A 14,117-nucleotide genomic window follows, 5' to 3' on the forward strand; every position below is an offset into this window, starting at 1 on the left:
CCCACCATGTACTATGCTGATTAACCACAACTCCCACCACATACTATGCTGATTAACCACAACTCCCACCATGTACTATGCTAATTAACCACAACCCCCACCACATACTATGCTGATTAACCACAACTCCCACCATGTACTATGCTGATTAACCACAACTCCCACCACATACGATGCTGATTAACCACAACTCCCACCATGTACTATGCTGATTAACCACAACTCCCACCACATACTATGCTGATTAACCACAACTCCCACCATGTACTATGCTGATTAACCACAACTCCCACCATGTACTATGCTGATTAACCACAACTCCCACCATGTACTACGCTGATTAACCACAACTCCCACCATGTACTATGCTGATTAACCACAACTTCCACCATGTACTATGCTGATTAACCACAACTCCCACCTTGTACTACGCTGATTAACCACAACTCCCACCATGTACTATGCTGATTAACCACAACTCCCACCATGTACTACGCTGATTAACCACAACTCCCACCATGTACTATGCTGATTAACCACAACTCCCACCATGTACTATGCTGAATAACCACAACTCCCACCATGTACTATGCTGATTAACCACAACTCCCACCACGTACTACGCTGATTAACCACAACTCCCACCATGTACTATGCTGATTAACCACAACTCCCACCATGTACTATGCTGATTAACCACAACTCCCACCATGTACTATGCTGATTAACCACAACTCCCACCATGTACTATGCTGATTAACCACAACTCCCACCATGTACTACGCTGATTAACCACAACTCCCACCACATACTATGCTGATTAACCACAACTCCCACCACGTACTACGCTGATTAACCACAACTCCCACCACGTACTACGCTGATTAACCACAACTCCCACCATGTACTACGCTGATTAACCACAACTCCCACCATGTAATATGCTGATTAACCACAACTCCCACCATGTACTACGCTGATTAACCACAACTCCCACCATGTACTATGCTGATTAACCACAACTCCCACCATGTACTATGCCGATTAACCACAACTCCCACCATGTACTACGCTGATTAACCACAACTCCCACCATGTACTATGCTGATTAACCACAACTCCCACCATGTACTATGCTGATTAACCACAACTCCCACCATGTACTACGCTGATTAACCACAACTCCCACCATGTACTACGCTGATTAACCACAACTCCCGCCATGTACTACGCTGATTAACCACAACTCCCACCATGTACTACGCTGATTAACCACAACTCCCACCATGTACTATGCTGATTAACCACAACTCCCACCATGTACTACGCTGATTAACCACAACTCCCACCATATACTATGCTGATTAACCACAACTCCCACCATGTACTATGCTGATTAACCACAACTCCCACCATGTACTACGCTGATTAACCACAACTCCCACCACGTACTATGCTGATTAACCACAACTCCCACCATGTACTATGCTGATTAACCACAACTCCCACCATGTACTACGTGTATGTACGATGGCCCATCATCTTACACACTTCACTTTATCCATTCAGACATCTCGTTAGATATACGATCGCACTGTTGTTATATCTTCCTTTGCACTGATCGCACTGTTAGATATACGTTATGCATGTAAGATTCTGGTGATATCAATCACCACATGTAGTCCATGGGCTGGATAGACCCACCGTGCACCCCCCCCCCCCCCCCCCAGATTCCTCACCCACTGGTATATTTTTGTCCATTAGGGTCTCCTTGATGAAAAAAAATATGTTAACAAGGAAAATGTACGGATGGACTTCATGTTATCACCCTATTTTCATAGGTTCCCCCAAGACGACATTTTGCGATTTTTGAATATTTAATTTAAGGGGGTATGGTTACTTTTTTGGCTAGTATGTCAGTATCAACAATCTGATCATTACAATTTATATATCATTTAAAAGGTAATTGAATTACCTCTCCAATGGTGTATTCATATTTCAGCTACCACCACTACTCATACATCTACAACCGTTCGAAGTGAATATAGTAGTATATCGACAAGTCTCATAAAACATCGAAAATATCCCCTCGGATACCAAAACATATTTTTTAATATATTTTTTAAACAGGTACACGCTATTAATGAGTATTTATAAGATGGAAACACATACAAGAAGATAATCAAAACATATTTTGACTTTCAGATTATTATAAGCCTCAGGAAAATGTGAAAAACCAAGATGGCCGCCAAATCGTCATACGGAAAACTGTAAATTCTCATATTTTCCCTCTCAGATGAGATACATACATGAATGAAAGTTCCTTTTGTACGTTTTCAGACCCAAGGAATCCATTTCCACCAATGTGTTTAGAAAATACGTACAACTTATCAAGATGGCAGCCATGTCCAATTGAAAATAATTGCTAAACATCAATTATGTTTTAACATTTTTGTACCATAGTGAAATGATCGTTACAACAATGAAAGGTTGTTTTGTACAGTTTATGACCGAATCCTGTTTTTGTATCATTTCAGGTATATGTTCCATAACGATGTGTCGCCCGTGATCAAGATGAAACGGACTAAAAGACGCAAATGTGAACAAGAGCGTGGAGATGACCCTGTACATCAGCCTGATATCTGTGTCATCCATTTCACAGACTCTTCGCCGGAAAACTTCACTTACCTGACAAGAAAGACTCGACAAGCTTCGAGAGATTTGCAAAAAACGACTCTCACAAGCAGCAACGTCTCCGTTCCACTACCAAGAGCTGATACCCTAATTATTCAAGATGGCAATGCCTTATTTCACACCTTGCAGGACATCCCAGGCAATTTCCAACAAATCGCTTACACAATATATGATGCTATGCCCAAGCAGAACGACATTGTATTCAGCACAGACATGTACAAAGCTCAATCGGTGAAGGGGATGGAACGTGAAAGACGAGGATGCGGAGACAAGTTGATTATCCGTGGACCACTGACAAAGAAACCCATCAATTGGAAGCTCTTCTTAATGAATGATCACAACAAAATACAACTGAGCCAAGTTCTGAGTGATGTTTGGAGTGAGAACGAATTCGCTTCAAAACTGCTCCAGCATAAGATGGTTGTCGTAGTTGAAGGACATGCCGACATGTTGAGCTCAGATGATGGAAACACAATGAAAAGAACTGAAATTACTTCCCTGTATTCAACACAAGAGGAGACAGACACGCGAGTCATCATATACTGTCTCTATGCACAAGAGAGAGGATACCAGGTTGTATGTATCCGAAGTCCAGATAGCGATGTGTTCTTCATTGCTCTTCATCACGCTCCGACCCTAGATGTAACACTGCTATTCGACACAGGCTCTGGAAATAAAAAGCGGTTCATAAATGTCACAGATCTTGCACATGGCTATGGTCAACAGTTCTGCACTGCCGTGATGGCCTTACATGCATTTACGCACTGTGATACCACTCGTGCCTTCAAGGGCATTGGGAAAATACGGCCAATTAAAGTGCTCCAAAAGATGCCAGCATTCCAGTCTGTATTAGCGAGCCTTGGAGACGAATTGACTGTTCCTGAAGCTGTGTACACTGAATTGGAGGCATTCACGTGTGCTATCTACAGGAAACCCCGGTATAAGAAGGTAGACAACTTACGCTACGCAATGCTCAAGGAGAAATGCGGCAGTCCTGATAGAGCAGTTAATCTCGGTCGGAATATTGACCTCAGCCAGCTTCCCCCTTGCGTAACAGTACTGCATCAGCATATTAGGCGAGTAAACTACCAGGTGGCCATCTGGAAGAGGGCACACGTTCCACAACCTGATGTCCCAAGTCCTGCAGATGGTAATGGTTGGAAAGTTGGAAAAGGTGACAAGCTTGAACCGGTGTGGTTTGAAGGAGACGCACTACCAGTCGACCGTGCGGATGTAGATAGTGATACCGACACCGAGGACTCAGATGATTCGGGTGCCTCCGATGAGGATGAAGATGAAGGAGTCGACGACTTCTCGCAAGGCGATGATGACAGTGATGATGATGATGATGGCACTTAGCCAGCTGTTTCATGCAAGAGTTTGCTCTTTGATATTGCAAAAACATTGTTAATCAATTAGGAATACTTTCACAATATAATTATGTATATTATGTTTCTGCAGATGTGATTTACCATGTTACTGTCCACATTAATTACCTGGTCATTTAATTCAGTATTACCATAATGAAATAAGTCTTTGTATTTTGTTATTTGCCGTTCGGTAGTTGACCTGCCTTGGTTTTACCAATTTTTAGTTGTTATTGTGCATAGTCGACATGTTTTTAACCATAATATGATCCATTAAGGTGTCGACAGGGTTGTAAAACTTCCATATCACTCACTCACTCACTTTGTATTTTGTTTTGATTTCCGTGGGTGATTAAATATTGTATCCCCAGGACGAAAGTCGGGAACACCGTGGTTTAGGGTTACGCGGCGTCCGAGAGATTTCCATGCGACCGCTCTGCAGTACGGTGGAGCTTTAAAAAAAATTAAAAACTAAATTTTTATTTTTGAAAGTCTTACCCCCTTAATCTGTTCCATATAATATAGAAACACTGTATAAAAAGTTTGAGCACTAAATTATTATGTTTAGGGGTAGCACAAGGGCCGCAAAGATTATGAAAATTATAAAAATTCAACGAATTACGAGTATATCAGACTATATCTTAATTTATTTTAAACAACACACTTGAACACAGTATTTATTTTTGAACACGTTAATAGTGAATTCTTTGTTCAGTTTCTGACAGAGTTCATAGTATCAGTCTGACAATGTCCAGCAAACCCCAAATTTATTATTTTCATGGCATCCCGGACAGTGTATGTTTTCTGCTATCAGGGTACATTCTGCGATGGTCCTCGACAACTTGCAGCAGGAATTGCAGCTGAGTTTCATCGCGGGTTATCAACCCACTGTACTCCTGAATGAGTGCCACTCCACGTTCAGCGTCGTCATTGACAACTTTTAGAGAGTTGACTGTTTCTGCAGCCTGCTTGTAGTCGTCTCTGCCATCCCATAAGTCCGGATCAACCGCGAGAAATCCATCTGGAAGTTCCATCATTCGCAGAAGTTTCATTGACCTTGCTGTGACGAAATCTTCCAAGTTCTTGTCCTTGAATGAATCAAGAGCAACAGTGATTCGCTTGGAATGATCCTGATCTTGGTCTTCTTCATTCTTCATGGCACTCACCATCAGTCTCTTGGTTGCCGAACTGACCCGACTGTCGAAGAAAGCCAAGCTAACAAGTTCCTGTGACAAGTACCACACGTGATTGGAAAACTTGCGTGATGTTGACTTTGAGATGGCTGGATGGATTGATGAGTATTCAAGCAGTGACTTCAGCAGCAGCAGGTCACTGTAAGGAGCACCTGATGCTTGAGGTGCAGAGATCCAGGCTGTCAGGTAGACACGTACTGTGAATACACACACATCATGTAATCCTCTCTTTTCTGCAGGAGTCAGTTTGAATTGAGCCTTGAACATCCAGATCTTGAGACAGTATATTACTTTGGACATCCAGCGGGCGTGGTGCATTGCTCCGGGTGACATGAATCGCACTCCTCTGGCAGGAGCAGCACCGAGAAAGACAATCACAAGTTCCAATAATTCTTTATAATCATCTCTTGGCTGACTCTGTTCAAGATGCTTGTTGGCATAATCGATAGTGCCTTGCTTTATGTCTTCCACTAGACTTGCCACGTCATCAGCTGCAATCCCTGGTTCATACTTGGCCGTGTCTATGAATCCCCAGTATTCCTGGAAGCGTTTGAAGAGTGGAACCTCGGGAGAAGATTTGGCTCCCAATCCCATTCACACTTGGAACACTGCACCAATTATCAATTCCATAATGTGATGCCTGCAAGCTAGTGACAAGAGCTCCTTCTCAAGCTTCTGCTCTAGGACACAGGCACCAGCGATCCGACCAGTGTTTGAGCTGGTCGTGTCAAAACACATAGCTCGGATGCTGTCGGCTACGCCCCAGTCTTCAATGGCTCCAAAGACAGCAGCAGCCTGAGCCTCGCCTGTTCCAGATGGAAGCTTGGCAACTGTGAGTAGCTGAGAAACTCCTTTCCCTGAAACCAATACTGGCAGGCGATCAACCTTCTCTTTTCCAATTAGATCAAGGATCAGTTTGCCGTCCCAGTGAACAACAAGGGGAACGTTACCCTGAAACTCCGCCTTTATATTTGCAGATCTCTGGACTCGGTGTTGTACTCTTTGTCGGCGAATTGAGTCTCTGTTTAGAGCAAGTTCATCAATGTTCTGTCCCAAGCTTTTGGCAGTTTCTGCTATAACAAAAACGGCTTTGCGGTCTGACACTTTTGTGCGATCTAGAGCGGCTGCGAGTTCTTCAGAAACGACAGTTTTTCGCCCCCTCTTTCTTTTTCGTGTCTGAAATGTGATGCCTTCAGCAGCTCCCTCACTTGCATTGTCCCCAGTTTCCATCTTTTCACTATCTTCTGCTGAGCTGTTTTCAGATTCAGAACCAGATGAAATCAGTTCAGCTGTAGAAGCTGCTAACTGTTTCATTTGCTCCATTCGCTGTCGCCTGGCAAGCATTTCCTCCTCTTTTGGATGCCGTTTTCTCCTTCGCAGCAAGCTTTACATCTACTCCAGCCAGCGACCCCCTTCTTCCCTTTTCTCGCTGGGCTAACAAGAAATCCTTGTCTTCTTGTAATACTGACGTATTGGTCAGAGCATCAGCGTGAGCGACATCAAAAAGGTCTTCAAGCCTGGAAACAAAAGCCGACTCTCTCGCGAGTTGAGTTGGTGACGTTCGCGCTTTGTTCTTTTTCAGAAGACGCCATTCTTCAAATGTCTGCTCAAGCTTGGTTTGGCAGTTTTGATGAGCTCTCATCGGGATTCTAGCTTTCTTCCAAAAGTTAGCTATTTCGGTGATGGTAACATCCGACGATTGTCTTACGGTCTCCTTCAGATCGAGATGGTGATGTAGGAAGAATCCAAGAGCCATACGCAATGATGGCAACTTGCTGCCACTTAATTCAGTCACAGAGTCGCCAAGGAGATACAACTTGGTTTGAGATCTTGTTGCTTTTTCCAAAGATGACATTTTCAATCAGATATGAATCTGAAAGAAATAGAACATAGCATTAAGAAATTAAGAATCAAGAAAATTCAAACAGTTCTATTAATAACTGAGCAGTGAGCACAATGCCTCAAGCAATTACACAAACGTACTGCTGCAACAGTGTTGCAGCTGTTGCTTAGTCAGCATAGTCAGTCCATTGAGTCCAAACAGTAAACAAGTCTGAACATGTCTGGAATATAAATTCATGGAAAATTTGCATTATCAATTTATCAGCAAAACAATGGGATTCGGATGATTGGTTGGATAATATATATGAACCAGTTGAACCACAATGATTATGCTTCTATAATCTGTGATAATATTATACCATGTTTATACACCCATTGTGTCTGTGATTCTCTGCAAAGCCTGTGATAACTTCGTTTTTATTTTCAAATAGTGTTCTGTGATACACCTATGTACAGTGTTTACTTTTAGATACTATGGTGTTAAGCGTTCCCAGGTCAGCGCTACATCTCATTTTAGCATTTATTGTCTAGCAGACTCTAGCTCAACGAACATTTTACTCTTTTATTATAACAGATATTGTGTATGTACAATGTACATATTACTACTGTAATTATTTATTTAATGGAGCACAGAGTTTTATAACTTAAAGGTTTTATCTGTGTTCCCAGTAATTAATTTTACCACAATGATTGCATGTTGTGTGTATGATGATAGGAGAGAGTGTCAATTTACTTAGTAGTTAAAATTGGGTTCTTAATTTATCAACAGAATTAATCTATTATAATCAGTAGTATGCGAAATAAAAGGGCGGCCGCAGCTTTGGGGTATCAGAAACTTTACCATCATTGAGCTACCCCTAAATATTGTTCAATTGTGCTCATATTTTGCCTGAATTTTACTTTCATATATAGGAACAAATTGAGAGGGTAAGAAGATCATATTGCAAAAGTTCAAAAATAAGCTCCACCCTGCTCTGCAGTCTGCAAATGTGAACATGGTGAATGGATTTTGATCATATTTGGTATTAATCATGGTTACGAAAGGTTACGAAACATAGTTTTGTATTTGTTATTTTAGTACTGCATATTATTATTATCAATTATCACCAATGTTTAGCAATTTTCAATTGGACATGGCTGCCATCTTGATAAGTTGGACTTATTTTCTAAACACACTGGTGGAAATGGATTCCTTGGGTCTGAAAACATACAAAAGGAACTTTCATTCATGTATGTATCTCATCTGAGGGAAAATATGAGAATTTACAGATTTCCGTATGACGATTTGGCGGCCATCTTGGTTTTTCACATTTTCCTGAGGCTTATAATAATCTGAAAGTCAAAATATGTTTTGATTATCCTCTTGTATGTGTTTCCATCTTATAAATACTCATTAATAGCGTGTACCTGTTTAAAATATATATTAAAAAATATGTTTTGGTATCCGAGGGGATATTTTTGACGTTTTATGAGACTTGTCGATATATATTTCACTTCGAACGGTTGTAGATGTATGAGTAGTGGTGGTAGCTGAAATATGAATACACCATTGGAGCGGTAATTCAATTACCTTTTAAATGATATATAAATTGTAATGATCAGATTGTTGATACTGACATACTAGCCAAAAAGGTAACCATACCCCCTTAAATTAAATATTCAAAAATCGCAAAATGTCGTCTAGGAGGAACCTATGGAAATAGGGTGATAACATGAAGTCCATCCGTACATTTTCCTTGTTAACATCTTTTTTTTCATCAAGGAGACCCTAATGGACAAAAATATACCAGTGGGTGAGGAATCTGGGGGGTGGGGAGGGGTGCACGGTGGGGCTATCCAGCCCATGGACTAATGGGATGTGAATCCGTTTGCAAACTTCCAGGTGATGCTTTATCATGTTCTTGACGTCAGACCTCATGCAGGATTTATCTGCATTGTCTGATGTACTACCTTATAGCGGAGGTGTCTGCAAATTGCTGTTTTTACCAATAGAAAACATCAAATTTTTTCTGCGTATCTGGAACTTGGAGGACTCCTTCCCATTTATCAAAATCAGAAATGTTCAGGTAGGCCCTAAGATGAATAATTCTCTTAACTTTGTCATTTGCTTCCTCGTCCTTAGGAAATCATAACACGATATTATGATCACTTATTCCCATCGGAGAAGCAGCTTCCGATATAAAAAACCACCTTTAGAGGCCATTTTTCCCCGCAAAGCGGGGAACGGCCTTTTTCGGGAACCGTGGTTGTTGTTGTTTTTTGGTCCCCTTTTTGAAGCAATGTTTTACGGCCGGATGCCCTTCCTGACGCCAACCCTTTTTGCCGCCTTTAACGACAAACAGGGAATTACCAGTGAACTGGTACTCAATTAGCCGACCTCGGAAGGATGACAGGCTGAGTCAACCCCCCTGGCGTTAATTCAGCGATCGACCGGGATTCGAACCCAGGATCCTAGGATCCTAAGCCGGCACCCTAGCCGCTAGCCCAACACCAGGGTCTATAATTATGTAAATATGTTATGTAAATGTAAATTTACATAAATATAATAATTATGTAAATTAGTTACAACCGGCCGAGACTCACAGGCTCTGAGCAAATGATCGATCTCATATCCGCCATAGAAACACGATGTCTCTGCGTGTGTTTGTACAGATGTCCGTCCCCCTTCATAAGGGTAGGTTTTAAAGATCAATTTTTTAACACGAATGTGTGTTCACTACGGTCTATTTTTGAGGATAAAACAAACTCGAAAAACATTTTCCATAAAAGGGTAATTACGTCCCTTACATTGGAATTGTAGACGGTGGCTTGCAAAAAGAGCCTCAAGGGCGGTGTACAACAGCTTTTTTTTTTTATAACAAAATAAATACAAGACGCAGGGCTTCAGAATAAATAAATAAAGATGATATAAGCACACCTGACACTAGGCCGAGGCTTCGGACCTTGGCACGCTCGTGAGGCTGCACCGTCAAATAAACTGTTCCAAACCCGTCACTTTTGAAGAGCTTTCATACTCGTTACTCAATAAACCACAATCGGCATACATTGAACAAACATGTCATTATAACCATATGATACAGTAGGATTAGATGACATGGGGATCCCAGAGGAGTATATACATACTACACGTATGACTATACTTGATAGAAATGTTGGTAGTTTATAAGGATGCACCCTTTACCATACACATTCAAGGATCGGGGGAAACTGAAACTTGAATTTGTTTGTTAACATCCAAGACTACACCACCTCAGCGGGTCTGACGGTGGTTTGTATACGCATCTCATCAATTGTTCATTTGAAATGTCGGACGACATTTGATCACAGCCATGTCACTATCATCGTCTTAAAGCAAAGCACCCAGTCCTTCAGTGTGATACACGATTGACTGAGCATCGGTCATAAAAAAAAAACATTCGTAAGGAAGAACAAGCTGGACTCGTATGTCGTCCACGAAATGAGACAATACACCGCACTGGAAATTTACACAATCTCTTACAATTAACCTCTTTATACACCTCAACCCCTCCCTCACAGGTTTTCTTTTACCTGCATCGGTTTGTAATTACGACTGAAGAGATTGTACCTTTGGTTCCAGGGGGCTGTAGATTGTCACCACTTTTCTCACACCATCCCACGGGAAATATGTCCCGGGAATCGTATCGACACCAGTAATCGAAAGCCCCTCTCCAGCCGTCGAAAGCCAACAGTACTCGATCCCCACTGACCTGCACGGGCAGCTCGTGGTCGGCTATCAAGGGTATAATACATTACAGGTAACCACCTTTTCAAAATGCAAAACAGTGGCAGTCACAGATTATCATTTCACCGTGTTCAATGGTAGCCACCAATGACATCCCACGATCCCCTTCACAGAGAGTAGGCGAGCTATTATCGACACCCTGAACAAATTACTAATTCCTGCCCCAACCAGCAGAGGGCATTGCTTCAGTGGCACAGCCGCACCATCAGCCAATGATGCTACCCCGCAGCTTTGTGCTGCATTCGAAAGAAGAAGAATTACCTCAGCAATCGTGGCTGGACATATGAGCTGTGGATTCTTACGATCAACAGCTTCAAGTTTCATCCCCACACGGAAATAATTCTGCGGAGGAGTCAGAGGTTCCTAGCATGATTGACAGGGTGGAAAAGAGAATACGATTATTCCCACATACGAGTTGAGAACACGAGGCAATAAAAGACCATAGCATGATCAGGAAGACCAAGGCAGCCAGGACAGAAGCGAGGAGGATGCTCAATTACCGGTTGAAAGAGGGACGCAGGAGCAATGTCGGCTCCATTTAAAGTCTTCAGGAGAAACATTGGCCACGAACTGGCATTCATTCTGAAGCCTGGTAAGAAAGGTGTGATTAAAGATAACACGAACGCACGCACACACACACACACACACACACACACACACACACACACACACACACACACACACACACACACACACACACACACACACACGGAAATGGTAAGGGATATATATATATAATAACAAGTGTGTGTGTGTGTGTGTGTGTGTGTGTGTGTGTGTGTGTGTGTGTGTGTGTGTGTGTGTGTGTGTCCTCCATAACTCCAAAACCATCACAACTAGCAGTCGCAAACTTTGCATGCGTACTTATCGAACGCCAAGGGAGTGCATGAATGAAGACTGGGTGTTTGGGTGTGCTTAAAAACCCCGTTTGAAGATAATTTAGTGGGTGCTGATCACAAAAAAACAAAATAAGCCTCATCAAAATGGGCTGAGCCTCGTTTTTCTCAGCAACCACATGTCCAATTGAGATTAAACTTTCAGGGTAGGAGTGCCGACACCCATCCAGAATGTTTTATGATAATTGTGATGTCATAGGTCACGTGGGTATGACAGTCATCTTGGATAAAAAGCAAATAATTAAAAAATTATTTCTTGGAAACCGCTGAATGGAAAAATTTGAAACTTGCCACATTGTCAAGTACTCCCAATGGGGAACAAGAGCATGATAATGATGAGCATGATAATGATGACATCATAGGTGAAGTATGTGGGAGAAAATTATTTAATCGTGTACTTAATTTGTGTAAGTTAAGTGGATTTCCTTGAGCCTCCACCTGATGTTGCAAACACTTCAGTTTTAATTGCTGACTTAAGCTTCATAAATACATGTGTTAATCAGCGTTAAGTATATTCTATTTTATTTGTCTGAGAGCTTTGGACAAGTTTGAAATCTGTGCAACTGACAATTCTCGCAGGACGGGCCCGTGTGCAAATGGTTGCTACAGTGTTCCCATTCCGCAATCTTCGCTCCTCCCCCTTCCTCTCTCTCCTCCCCTCAGCCCAGCCCCAGTCTCTTTTTTTCTTCACAAGTATAACAAAGGCTGTGCTGCACAAATGCTTTAGGATTTTGCTTAGGTGTGTGTGTGTGTGTGTGTGTGTGTGTGTGTGTGTGTGTGTGTGTGTGTGTGTGTGTGTGCTTTTGGATTTGGATTCGTGCCAAGTGGTTTTCTGTATTCCTTTAATGTATATCTTCCTTGTAACATAAGCAAAGTCCTCCACGTTTCATTCAAAATCAGTCGATTGTCTTCTGAACAAGTCTGGACACTAATTTTTGAGTCTCTCTATCCTTCAAGGCTAAATTAATTAGTTCCACAACAACTAGTATACTGTAGCGGTTCCCGCTGAATGTACACAATCGCCTTGCACCTGCCAGGACGCGGCCAGGGCGCGATCGCCATGCCGGGCTCGTCCGGACGGGCCCAGACGCGCCTCTCCTGGGCATGCCCGGACTCGCTGTTCCCGGGCACGCCCGAACCTCCCGGGCACGCCCGGTCTCGTCTTTCCCGGGCATGCCCGCTCTCGCCTTTCCAGGGCTCGCCCAGAGCGCCCAGGCACGCCCAGCCTCGACTTGCCAGGCCGCGTCCAGAGCGTCCGGGCATGCCCGCTCTCGCCTTTCCAGGGCTCGCCCAGAGCGCTCGGGCACGCCCAGCCTCGACTTGCCAGGCCGCGTCCAGGACGCCCGGGCATGTCCAGACTCGCCTTTCCAGGACTCGCCCTTGACACCCGGGAATGCCCGGTCTCGGTTTTCCCGGGCAAACGCCCCGGCATAAATGTGTATATATATTGCTGCCCGATAAACGGGCTTGTCAGAATACCTGAGCTGTTTTGTTTCAATAAAGCAACTCGGACGAATTCCGTCTTTGGTCGCGTCAATTCTTTCGACTCGCGTTGGAGCGCAGCTCCTTCACTGGTGACCTACCGACATGGACACGGCAGTGACTCTTAAACTGCCTACCTTCTGGGAGGCTCACGCTGCTGTTTGGTTCGCCCAGGTGGACTCCCAGTTCGCCCTGCGAGGCATCACCGCGGACGACACCCGCTTCCACCATGTCGTGGCAGCGCTCGGTCCCGCCACCGCGGCCCGCGCCCTGAGCCTCCTCGAGCACCCGCCGTCGGCTGACAAGTATGACGCGCTGAAGACGCTCCTCCTCGACGCTTTCGCCCTCACCGGCGGCACGCGCACGGCGCCTGCTCGACCTGCCCGAGCTCGGCGACACGCGCCCGTCCGAGCGCATGGACTATATGCTCTCGTTGCTCGGTGAGCACTCTCCGGATTTTCTGTTCCGCGAGCTGTTCCTTCGCCAGCTGCCTCACCCGGTACGCCTCGCCCTGGCTGGCACGTCGATCACCGATCCCCGCGCCCTCGCCAGGGAAGCCGATAAGATCTCCTCGGCGGGCCAACACATCGGCGCGGCTACCTGGAGCCTGCCGCCGTCTGAGGCGACGCCCGAGCGCCCTGCGCGGTTGGAGGCCGAACTGCCGGTGCAACAACCGGGCCGCCACGCCGCACCGACAGCTTCCGACACGACGGCTGGGGCCTCCACCTGACCAGGCGTGGTGTTATTACCACGCCAGGTTCGGACACAAGGCTCGGACGTGCCGACCCCCGTGCACTTTTGGCAAGTCGGGAAACGGCCGGGCCGCATGAGCGCCGGCCACTCGGGCAACTTGCTTTTTATTCGGGACAAAGCGTCCGGA

The 14,117-nt window shown here is 44.3% G+C and overlaps 2 protein-coding genes across 4 annotated transcripts in view; one reads left to right on the forward strand and one right to left on the reverse strand.

The window, feature by feature from the left end:
• The window catches only part of LOC137421323 (uncharacterized), a 42,663-nt gene extending 38,478 nt beyond the window's left edge, over positions 1 to 4,185 (forward strand). Inside the window, exon 2 of the mRNA XM_068107246.2 lies at positions 2,538 to 4,185. Within this exon, the coding sequence (XP_067963347.2) occupies positions 2,542 to 4,053 (1,512 nt within the window). The 5' untranslated portion in view covers positions 2,538 to 2,541 and the 3' untranslated portion in view covers positions 4,054 to 4,185. The remainder of the gene's footprint in view (positions 1 to 2,537) is intronic.
• Positions 1 to 14,117, reverse strand: part of LOC137421324 (polycomb protein SCMH1) — a 59,348-nt gene that overhangs the window by 30,663 nt on the left and 14,568 nt on the right. For all 3 annotated transcript variants that reach the window (XM_068107251.2, XM_068107249.2, XM_068107250.2), the window contains 3 exons: positions 11,360 to 11,448; positions 11,121 to 11,222; positions 10,683 to 10,824 (listed from right to left, as the gene is read on the reverse strand). In XM_068107251.2, the coding sequence (XP_067963352.1) occupies positions 10,683 to 10,824; positions 11,121 to 11,222; positions 11,360 to 11,448 (333 nt within the window). The remainder of the gene's footprint in view (positions 1 to 10,682; positions 10,825 to 11,120; positions 11,223 to 11,359; positions 11,449 to 14,117) is intronic.

The sequence above is a fragment of the Myxine glutinosa genome, chromosome 2 (genome assembly GCF_964187855.1).
Source record: "Myxine glutinosa chromosome 2, kmMyxGlut1.1, whole genome shotgun sequence".
NCBI lineage: Eukaryota > Metazoa > Chordata > Myxini > Myxiniformes > Myxinidae > Myxine > Myxine glutinosa.